This window comes from Podarcis melisellensis (assembly GCF_964234715.1).
Source record: "Podarcis melisellensis genome assembly, chromosome: 9".
Lineage (NCBI taxonomy): Eukaryota > Metazoa > Chordata > Lepidosauria > Squamata > Lacertidae > Podarcis > Podarcis melisellensis.
Window position 1 is genome coordinate 59,993,869 of NC_138541.1, and position 12,062 is coordinate 60,005,930.

Sequence of the window (12,062 nt, forward strand, 5' to 3'; positions counted from 1 at the left end):
ATTTGTTCTGGAGGTCCATTCTTAATCTGAAGCTGTTCTTAACCTGAGGTACCACTTTAGCTGATGGGGCCTCCCGCTGCCGCTGCACGATTTCTGTTCTCATCCTGAAGCAAAGTTCTTAACCTGAGGTAATATTTCTGGGTTAGCGGAGTCTGTAACTTGAAGCGTCTGTAACCTGAAGCATCTGTAACCCAAGGTACCACTGTAATTATTTACACAATTGGTCCAGTGTGATTGGCTGATTCACTTCCTCTTGGAGCTGGATTGGGTGGCTCCTGCAGACCAATCAGGTTGTTGCCTTCTAGGATCCTACCTGCCTATTGTTCTAGGAACCAAGCTCAGTACATAACAGTATTTCAGGTACTGTATTTTGTATGTTTGTTGTATAAAGGCCTGGGATCCTGTGGTATGAATTCAGCTAGCACAGAATTGTAGTGCAGCAGGTTGCTCACCATGGCAAGACGGTTGTCCTGATTTTTTATTATTTGTTTTGTGGTTTGTATATTGTAATTTTATCTTGTGAACCGCCTTGAGATCTATGGAGGATGAGCGGTATACAAATTTAATAAATAACAATAATGAAGGCTGGATTAGAAATGTTATTAATCACAGTGACCCTGCTTGTAAATAAGGGATTTTGTGGGATTGTTCTTGATGATACTTTACAGATATCAAATAGAGATCAAACCAAATAGAAAGGCAATAACCTTACAGGTGGTTTTACATGCTTTTGTCTTACAGAAACATCAGTGAGTGTGTAAATTCTGTGCAAGGCTGCAGTTAGGAGAATTTAGCATGAAACAGGCATCGCAAATCTTACCAGCATTTCCTTCCCTATCTTAATTAGCATCCCTTATATGAAGAAAACAAACATATACAAGAATAAGGCAGTTGTTCCTAGCAATAGCGTATTTCTCAGCAGGGATTTTTTAAAAAACACACAAAGTGATATAGGAACTGGTCAATAAAAAAAGAGGAATAAAAAAGCAATATACTGTATTTACAATTAGATTAAATAGACACTTTTATACGTGACTGGAACATAGCTATCAGTTGACAAGGACTCCTAATAGGAGATTAAGGGGAGCCAAACTATGTGCCATAACTTTACCCCTTTACTTCCCATATTTTTTTCATCATTGTTGTTTAGTTAGTTGGTTGTTGAGTGGAATTCTAGGACCTTGATATGCAAAGTTCTGTTGCGGTATATACTCATTTCCTCTTTCTTAACCTGCCAGCGCTTTAATTCCAGACTAAAATGCATGGAGGCTCATTACAAGCCTGCAACTTCTACGCTTGATCTTAGCAAAAAGACCAGGTCTAACATGTTCCAGCTATCACCATTTACTAGATACAGTTCCACTTTCTGGTGAATTACTGTCCCTCCATTTTCTTCTGGGGTGCCTTCAAAAATGTTAGTGCATGCTAGAGTAGCTATGTATCAGCTCACTGCCTCAGGTCTCTAGAAATTCAACATTTGAAGCAGTGTGAATGCATCTTAGCTCAAGTGAATATGCAAGCGAATGAAGAGCTCTGCTGAATTTGTCCCAAAGTCCTTCGGATCCTGTATTCCATTTTCCATAACAACCAGATGCAGATTCTACAAAGCTTCTAAGCATGGGATGAAGGCACAAGACTTCCTCTTTTGTTTGTGCCTACTATTCAGAAGTCGATTCCAGATGGCTTATTTACGGAAGCTTCATGCTGATTTATTTGGGGGTGAGGCAGGTTATTTGACAATGCGTCAAGCATTATCCCAGACTTTGCAGTGCATTTTGCTTGCCACTCTCCTTATTGCAAAAAGCCTTATCTTTTGGAGAAGCAGGGCTTGCTGTGCAAGATCATTAAATCAACTTTAATTGTGCAACCTGAATTTGCCGGTATGTGATTAAATCCCACCTGAAAATAGCATGTCTGGAAGCACACAAAGCCTTTTTGTGGACAGTGTCATTATATAAGTTTAGCCACAAAGTGTCACTGAACTGAGCTGTATCTGGGGTTCAGAGTTTTCTGTTGCTGGTCTGTTTTGTTTAAGATTTGTGCCCCCCTTAAACTTTGGATGACAGACTATTATTTAAGGCACCTGTGCATCCTGGTGCTTTATACAATGCAGCTGGTGAGGTTAAGGCTCCATCTGCACTACACATTTAAAGCTTTTGCCAGAGAATCCTGGGAAATGTAGTTTGTTAAGGATTCTGAGAAGGCCCTTATTCCTCTCTCGGAGCTTCAATTTCCAGAGTGATTTAACAGTATGTCCCTCTTCCCTAGGAACTGCAAGTTTGTGAGGTGTATAGGGGTCTCCTAACAAGTCTCAGTTCCTTTAACAAACTACACCTCCCAGGATTCTTTGGGGGGAAATAATGACTGCTTAAAATGGCATGATACTGCTTTAAGCGCAGATGAAACGTAATTTTAAGCCCTTAATGTTAGCTACTATACTTGAAGTTGGATGGTTAGGCTAGACAGTTATATCCACTGATAAAAAGTGGGATGGTTTTAGGTTGGCCTGAAAAGTGATAAGGCATCCCAACTCACTTCCAAACAAAAATGCCAACATACCTTCCTAAGCCATTAAGGAGTTCCTCAGGAAGTGACCTTTGGTCTATGATTTATATACTTATTTAGAATATATATTAGCGGATCATCAGGCAAGGCTCTCAGAGCAGTGTACAAAGATACACCAATAAAATACAATAAAGTAACCAACAATAAAAACATCATTTTCTTTTCTTTTTTCCCAAGCAATCATACTCAACTGTCGGTTTTAATCCATTAAACGATTGAGAGTATTTTGCTAAGCCAGGAGTGCAAAACGTGAGATCTATGAGCGTTTAATTCAGTCCTTTATGGACCTGCTCGTTTTCAATAATCTATGTCTGAATATTCAAAAATGGAATACAGTATCTGAATATTCAAACTGCTGAATGATGATTCTTGATGCCCTAACTAGTGAATCATTTTCAAAGACAGGAAATGGAATGATAGGATAATAAAGGAAACCAGAAGGAGGTAGACTCCACCGTGGGAGCAGGGCCAGGACGGGAGAGTGCTAGAGTTCTGTCTGGTCCTGTTATATGGGATCAATTCCAATCTGTTACCTCCGAGGATGTGGACAGGCAGCTTGGACGAGTGAAACTGACCACCTGTCTCCTTGATCCTTGCCCATCCTGGCTGATAAAAGCGAGCCAGAAAGCGCTGGGCGATGGGCTCTGCGGGGTGGTGAATGCTTCCCTCTGTGAGGGAGCCTTCCCAGACCCGCTGAAAGAGGCGGTCATTAAACCGCTTCTTAAAAAAACATCTTTAGACCCGGCCAATTTGGCCAACTATCGCCCAGTCTCAAATCTGCCATTCTTGGGCAAGGTGATTGAGCGGGTGGTTGCTGAACAACTCCAAGCACGCCTGGAGGAAACGGACCATTTGGATCCCTTCCAATCGGGATTCAGGCCTCACCATGGGACTGAAACTGCCTTGGTCGCGCTGGTTGATGATCTCCGGCGGGCTAGGGACAAAGGTGAGAGCTGTTTCCTAGTTCTGCTGGATCTCTCAGCGGCCTTTGACACCATCGACCATAACATCCTTCTGGACTGTCTTGAGGGGCTGGGAGCTGGGGGCACTGTCATACAGTGGTTCCGCTCCTTCCTCCTGGGCCGTGTCCAGAAAGTGGTGTGTGGGGTGAGTGTTCAGACCCCTGGGCTCTCACTTGTGGGGTGCCTCAGGGTTCTGTCCTCTCCCCCATGCTTTTTAATATCTATATGAAGCCGCTGGGAGAGATCATCAGGGGGTTTGGACTGGGTGTTCATCAGTATGCAGATGACACCCAGCTCTACCTCTCCTTTAAATCAGAACCAGTGAAGGCGGTGAAGGTCCTGTGTGAGTGCCTGGAGGCGGTTGGAGGTTGGATGGCGGCTAACAGATTGAGGTTGAATCCTGACAAGACAGAAGTACTGTTTTGGGGGGACAGGAGGCGGGCAGGTGTGGAGGATTCCCTGGTCCTGAATGGGGTAACTGTGCCCCTGAAGGACCAGGTGCGCAGCCTGGGAGTCATTTTGGACTCACAGCTGTCCATGGAGGCGCAGGTTAACTCTGTGTCCAGGGCAGCTGTCTACCAGCTCCACCTGGTACTCAGGCTAAGACCCTACCTCCCCGCGGACTGTCTCGCCAGAGTGGTGCATGCTCTAGTTATCTCACGCTTGGACTACTGCAACACGCTCTACGTGGGGCTACCTTTGAAGGTGACCCGGAAACTGCAATTAATCCAGAATGCGGCAGCTAGACTGGTGACTGGGAGTGGCCGCCGGGACCACATAACACCGGTTCTGAGAGATCTGCACTGGCTCTCAGTACGTTTCCGAGCACGATTCAAAGTGTTGGTGCTGACCTTTAAAGCCCTAAACGGCCTCGGTCCTGTATACCTGAAGGAGCGTCTCCACCCCCATCGTTCAACCCGGACACTGAGATCCAGCGCCGAGGGCCTTCTGGCGGTTCCCTCATTGCGAGAAGTGAGGCTACAGGGAACCAGACAGAGGGCCTTCTCGGTAGTGGCGCCCGCCCTGTGGAACACCCTCCCATCAGATGTCAAAGAGATAAATAATTACCTGACATTCAGAAAACATCTTAAGGCAGCCCTGTTCAGGGAAGTTTTTAATATGTAATGCTGTACTGTTTTTAACACTGATTGGGAGCCGCCCAGAGTGGCTGGGGAAACTCAGCTAGATGGGCGGCGTATAAATAATAAATTATTATTATTATTATTATTATTATTATTATTATTATTATTATTATTATTTTAACCAGGCAGTACTTTGTCCAGGGCCCTCTTAAGCATATCCGGTGCTGTGGTTGTCAACCTTTATTTAGGGAGGGAACACCAGCACCAACGGAGGAAGCCGGTGCAGGGCTGGAGGAGGTGGGCAGTGGCTGGAGGGGGTAGCTCTGGCAGGGAAGAGGCGGAAGCTGGACGCGGTGCCTCTTGGCTCAACTGGACGCTTCGTGCCACAGTGACCACGGCAGGCGTGGTGCTGTTTCGGCGCAGCATGGTGGGCGAGGGCAGCGAGCGGGCCAGGGGAACCGGCCCCGTGGAGATCCATGGCGCCTGATGCCCAGCTCGAAGATGAAGACGGCTAGCCTGCGCCTCAACCCGTTGGGCACGTGAACACACCGAGTGAGCGGGCCTGTGCCGAGCGAGCGCATGTGCGTCACTCCCGCTGAGCGTTGGCTTGTTTTTTTCCCCTTTTAGCCTTCTGACACCCTGCAGAATTCGGCACCTGCAGGCTAAAAGGGAAAACAACCGAGCCGACGCTTGGCGGGAGTGGTGCATGCACCCTTGCTCACTCAGTGCGCTCATTTGATATTCCCGGGACTCTCGCCTGGTGCCCTCCAGAACTTGGCACCTTGGCGCCCTGCACCACTAGCGTTTATGGGTAAGACGGCCCTGACTTTGTCCTTGGGGCTGCCTTGTCTGTGTCTGGGTGTCTTCACAGCTGGAAAACCAGATATGCACGCCATGACAACTGTTAAGACACTTATTGAGCAAAAACACAGAGGCGTACCTAACTTTTATTTATTTATTTTGAAAAGCTACCCGTGTGTGTGTGTGTGTGTGTGTGTGTGTCTCTCCCAGAGAGGTGGCACAACTCTCCATCCTTGGATGGCTTTTCAGCAGAGGTGTGTGGGGGGTGGGGGGTGGGACCTGCTATTTAATGGCCTAGCTGAGATTCCTGCATTGCAGGGGGTTGAGCTAGATAACACACAGGAACCCTTCCGACTCTGATTTTATGTGCACACATAGACACGCGCGTGGGCAAGATCCAGCCAAAACGAAGCGCTAATTTCAGAGCTAACAAAGTACACGCTTAAATCTTAAATCCAGACTGCTGCTACTCGGGGGGCGGGGAGCGAAGTCTGGATCTAAGGGAGCTTCGTCAGCGCGCGTTCGCTTGGACCCGCCGGGCCCCATTTGCGCGGGAATCTACTCAGGCGAACGCCTCTCCCCTCTCCCACGCTCCTCCTCCCCCCGCCCCGCCCGTGACGCCATCACCCCGCGCGCGCCTGCGCACTCGGACCCAGCGTTCGTGCATTGGCGCGAAGCTGGCGGCGGGGGATGGAGCGCGGGTCGGTTGGCCCGCTGCCAACGGCATAAACCGTTGTCGCGGGAGGCGGTTCGGCCAGGCGTAGGCATGGTGAGCGCGAGCGGGGGGCCCGACCCTTCTGGGAGGAAACCTCTCAGGGGGCCGAGGCGGGAGGTCGCGGGTGGGACTCCTCCTTGTGCTCCATGAGGGCGAGAAACTTGATGAGGCGGTGCATGCGAGGGATTGATACGAAATGACCTCTTTTCCCTCGCTTGCCTAAGCCCTATACTCCAACCCCAATGCCCCATCCCCTCCCCAAACCTTATTCTGCTATTAGAGAGTGACTTGGGGGGGGGGGAAGGTAGGACATAATTATTGCAAATTACTTCAGAGAGGGAGGCTTAAGAAAAAAATTTGGGTGTGTGTGTGTGAGGAATTCAAACACGCTGTTGTTTTTGCGATGGGACAACATTTAGGTCGGTAAGTACGCTTGAGGAAGAAGCACAGAAACTGCTTTTGGAGAAGCGAAGGCTTTTAATTTTGCCTCCTGAAAATGTCAGGTAATGCTAAATAGGGTGTGTATATGTCTACACACGTATATGCAAGTACAGTACGGTACTTTGCAATCATTTATTATTTATTATTATTTATACCCCGCCCATCTGGCTGGGTTTCTCCAGCCACTCTGGGCAACTCCCAACAGAATATTAAAAACATCAAACATTAAAAACTAACCTAAACAGGGAATTATTTTTATGCAATTTTACTTACCAAGCAATACTAAATTACATTAATTTTATCAAAATAGATTTTGTGTTCCTAAGTCATGTTACAAGTTTTTAGAACCCCTCATTTTTGGAAAAGTTCAAGGTGTCCTATTCTGCCATTGGAAGAGGGGTTGCTGTTGTTGTTGTTATCTACCACCCCTTCATCCAGTGATAACAGGGAAGTTTACAACTTGAACCCTTGTCTCTCATTCTTCCCTCCCCTTCTCCTTTTTGGTGAGATGTTTGGAACATCATGTTCCAGACCTTAACAAATGTAGGGACATAGGAAGCTAACTTGTACCATTTGTCCACCTAGTTCAGTATTGTCTACATTAGCTGACAGCAGTTCCTGAGCGTTTCAGACCGAGGTGTCTCCCAACACAAGATTGAACTTGGGACCTTCTGCATCCATAGCAGATGCTCTGCCACTGAACTACAGCTTCCTGTAAAGCGTTGTTATTCCAAAGACTGATTACTTCTTGAGTTCGTAGCTCACTTCAGCTGCATGCTCAGGGGTTTTTCACACATAACACAGCAGCAAAATTCAGGCTTGTCACAAAGTATAGCCTCAGTAGGGAGCTACAGTGTACTTTGGGACTCATTGACTAATGTGCCTGTATGATACACATGTTTTCAAACATTCTTTTGACATATGTGCACTTTACATATCTAAACTATGTGTTAAGTGATGCTGTGCCCCACTTTGCATCTTCTCTGAAGATGGCAATTTGTATAACCTGGGCTATCTTTGGGTACAGCCACATCTGCCTGACAGTTATTTCTGTGGTCCTGGCAGCACAGTTTTTGGTATGTATGTGGGCATCTGGATGAGTTACCTGTATGCTAGATGCTACTGTTATGTATCCTGTGAAAGTGAACGTATATTGCACAACTTGGATACCTTTTTGGCAATTTTTAATGCTATAACCCACCCTGAGAATAAATAAAGTTATTAAAGTGATGGGCTATTCCCACATGGCTTGCTTTGAAGGCTAAGGAACATAGTTTCTTAGTAGTTGACAGCTGTTGAATAATATAAAACTGAATTACAGTTTTCTAAAATGTATCGCATCAACTTAAAAGGCGGTTTTAAAAGATGTCCCCAGCCATTCTTCCCTTAACGTTTGTGAACTTTCACACCAGTGCCTGCAGGTGTGACTCAGGCTTGTTCTGATGCTTGTGTTCCACCTGCAAATTTCTGTATATGAGGTTGCTGTTAAAGAGACATCCACAGAGGCTTAAATTTCATAATTTTAAATCTAAGGTATAGGGGGTTTCTTGTTGGGATTAAATTAGGAATAGTAGCCTTTAGTTCAGAGCTGCTTATTTTTGCTGTTGAAAAACTTCCTCATTAGTGTGAGAGGGTTGAATTTTGCCTACAGCAGCCCTGCAACATATGTAGAGAAATGCTTCAGTGCTTTCATCTTCCTGTTTACACTACTTTTCAAACTGGTTGGTACAAAGGTGGTTTTGGTGAGAGCAGCTGCTTGCCATCAAGTTCAACAGACAGATTTTGTTTTTAGATAGTTTCTTCCCTGGCATCTTATCTGATGTAATCAGTTTCATCTGGGTAAAATATACTCCTCTTTGTGGCTGAAAAGTCTAGAAACAGTTACAAGTATCTTTTGAAAGTTAGAATGCATTTAGCTTTAAGTTTAGAAAGAACATTTGTTGTTCTTTGGGTGTTAGCTTGAAAAAAGTGTGCATCTCCTAGGTACAGTCTGAGTAAAATGACTCATGTAGCATCTTGCCATCAGCTGTTCAGGAAGCAATTTTCTAATCACAGATTAGCAGCAATTACCTGATACCGCCCTGGGTTGAGAGGGATAGGGCAAGGACACCAACCTGTAGTCCGTGCTTGTAAAAGTGGTTCAGATTAGGTCTTCAATTAGACATGCATTTAGGAGCAAGTTCTATTGAACCCAGTGGGAATTAACTTCTGAGTAACTGTGCAAAGTCCCAGATTATACAGGGTGCCCTCAGTATGTAAAACATTGCGGGTAAAGGCTTTCCAACTTTTGTGGCTACCATTATGAGTCTGGCACTCTTTAGGGCAGGACTGGAGAATCTTTGGACCTCCATGTGTTGCTGGACTACAACTCCCATAATGTTTGACTGTTAACTATGTTGACTGGGGCAAGGAGTTAATAATACAGTATCTAGAAGGCCACATGTTCCCTCTTCTTGCTTTAGAAAATTATTGAATTCACAAACATAAGTTTGAGTCACAATGTTTTGGACAACTAGGTCTCTCTATAATACTGTTTCATTTAGTTAACAGGTTTGTTGTAAAAAAAGAAGGCTCATTGTAACCTCTCTAATGTCATATTTACAACAGCCATGTGAGTCGAGGTGCTGCTCAAGCTACCACTGGCTCCTGGGCCATTCAGAGATTTGAATATTGGGCAAACTCCAACAATTTTCCATTTACTCAGTGGCATTCTTACTCAGATTTCACATGTGCCACCTTGATAGTCTTTTAAATACATTTTTTAAAAAATAAAATCTTATTTTAAACACTGTGTTATCTGACTTCTCCTTTTAAAATCTTGGTTGGCAAATCCAGACTTGTACCCTGAAATTTTTGAAGATGACAGACCCTTAAATTATACCTCACCTTTTTAACTGTTTCACTTTTATTAGGATATCCGGAAATTCTTTGGAGCAGTAATTCCTAGAAATAAACAAGACTGTGACACTAGCAGAAAGAATGAGAAACCCCAAAATAAGGAGGGGGCTTCAGGTGAAAAGTCAAAATTGAAGGAAATCAAGGTGGGTATATGCTGTTCAGATATATAGGCCTGTTACAGCTTTGTCATGTGCTTTTATCTTTACTTCTTTGCCTAGTGTTCCTGTTCTTAGTTTACCTGTGGCTTTGACAATGATTGCTTGAATCACCCTTCATTAAAAAAAAAAATCACTCCAGAATTCAGAGACCATCTCATGACATTTTTTGTTTTTAATTTGTTGATGTATGTGACGGTCCCTTGATCCAACAATGAACTTTATTGGGCTGTCTCTCTTAAGTTAGTACAGTGGTGCTTCGCAAGACGAAATTAATTCGTTCCGCAAGTCTCTTCGTCTTGCGAGTTTTTCGTCTTGCGATGCACGGTTTTCCATAGGAATGCATTGAAAATCAATTAATGCGTTCCTATGGAAACTGCCTTCCCCCGACCTCTTCTGGCAGGCGGCATTTTAAAATTGCCCGGGACAGCGGAGGACTTCTCCGCTGTCCGGGGCGATTTAAAAGCCCCTGGGAAGGCAGGCAGGGGGGACAAAGACTTTTGCCCCCCGCCTGCCTTCAGAAGAGGTCCAGGACAGGCTTCGCGGACCTCTCCGCAAGCAGCGGGAGCGCTCCTTGCGGAGAGTTGCCAGCGCGCCCAGGCTTCGCGGCCCCGCCGCCGGGCTTCGGGACATCGTTCCGATGCCGGGCGGCGGGGGGAGGCTTTCTCGCCCCGCCGCCCGGCATCGGGACGATGCCCCGAAGCCGGGCGGCGGGGGGAGGCGTTCCTGCCCCGCCGCCCGGCATCGGGACGATGCCCCGAAGCCGGGCGGCGGGGGAAGGCTTTCCCGCCCCGATGCCGGGCGGCGGGGGGAGGCTTCAAAAGCCGTCCGGGGGCTTTTAAATCGCCCCGGACAGTCCCGGGGCGATTTAAAAGCCCCCGGTTAGGCAGGCAGGGGGGGCAAAGACTTTTGCCCCCCGCCCGCCTTGGGAAGAGGTCCTGGACCTCTTCCGAAGGCGGGCGGGGAGCAAAAGTCTTTGCTCCCCCCTGCCTGCCTTTCCGGGAGAGCGGAAAAGGCAGCGCTGCCTTCCCGAGATTTCCCTATGGGCTTTCATCTTGCGATGCAAGCCCATAGGGAAAATCGTCTAGCGAAGCGTCGCAAAAACCGAAAAACCCTTTCGTCTTGCGGGTTTTTCGTCTTGCGAGGCAGTCGTCTTGCGGGGCACCACTGTACTTGGTAAACAAGATTTAATGTTGGAAGAATTGTTTGGATGAGTAACTAACAAACCATTTCAACTAGGTGAAGAATTCATCTCGTGGAGAGGATTCTGGGCACAAACAGGTGAACAAGAAAAAGAGGATAATCTATGATTCAGGTAAGAGTTATGACTTCTGTTGCTATGTTTTTTCCATCTTTGAGATAACTTTCCTCTGCTAGAGATTCTTTTGAGAGAGGCTCACAAAATCTTGGCACGTGTCGTCTCCCAAATGAAATAATTTTCAGTCATAAATTAGGCAAAATTTGTGTCTACAGTGATGGTATCTATTACGACCCTTAGGTCACATGGTGAATATTGCTATTCCATAGCATAGAGTTAATGTTTAGGGCTGTAATCCTAACCCCATTTACAGTGAGGGGAAAAAGTATTTGATCCCCTGCTAAATTTGCCTGTTTGCCCTCTGACGAAGAAATAACCTACCGTTAAAATTATGGACTGGTCTATTGTAGCTGTGAGAGACAGAATAACAACAGGTAAAACCTCCGGAAACCCAGAAGACAAAAGTCAGAGATTGATGTGCATTATAATGAGTGAAATAAGTATTTGATCCCTTTGCAAAATATGACTTAGTACTTGGTGGCAAGACCCTTGTTGGCAATTACAGAGGTCAGACATTTCTGGCTAGGCCACTCCAGGACCTTAATGTGATGCTTCTTGAGCCACTCCTTTGTTGCCTTGGCCGTGTGTTTTGGGTCATTGTCATGCTGGAATACCCATCCTCGACCCATTTTCAGTGCCCTGGCTGAGGGAAGGAGGTGCTCACCCAAGATTGGACGATACATGGTCCCGTCAATTGTCCCTTCGATGCGGTGAAGGTGTCCTGTGCCCTTAGCAGAAAAACACCCCAAAAGCATATTATGTCCCCCTCCATGTTTGACGGGGGGATGGTGTTATTTGGGTTGTAGGCAGCATTCCTCCTCCTCCAAACACGGCTAGTTGAGTTGATGCCAAAGAGCTCGATTTTGGTCTCATCTGACCACAACACTTTCACCCAGTTCTCCTCTGGGTAATTCAAATGTGCATTGGCAAACTGCAGACAGGTCTGTACATGTGCTGTCTTGAGCAAGGGGACCTTGCAAGATCTCAGTCCTTCACGGCGTAGTGTGTTACCAACTGTTTTCATGGTGACTATGGTCCCAGCTGCTCTGAGATCATTGACAAATTCCCCCCATGTGGTTCTGGGCTGCTTCATCACTGTTCTCATGATCATTGCAACTCCACGAG

General features: G+C 46.2%; 1 protein-coding gene across 4 annotated transcripts in view; it reads left to right on the top strand.

Annotated features, from left to right (window-relative positions):
- RFC1 (replication factor C subunit 1) overlaps positions 1–12,062 on the top strand; it is a 62,120-nt gene that overhangs the window by 16,645 nt on the left and 33,413 nt on the right. For 2 of the 4 annotated variants that reach the window (XM_081924388.1, XM_081924391.1), the window contains exons 2-3: positions 9,479–9,607; positions 10,859–10,934. In XM_081924388.1, coding sequence (XP_081780514.1) covers positions 9,479–9,607; positions 10,859–10,934 — 205 coding nt within the window. Of the gene's footprint in view, positions 1–6,173; positions 6,180–6,616; positions 6,644–9,478; positions 9,608–10,858; positions 10,935–12,062 lie in introns of those variants that run through there. The other 2 variants (XM_081924390.1, XM_081924389.1) reach the window with 2 other exon arrangements.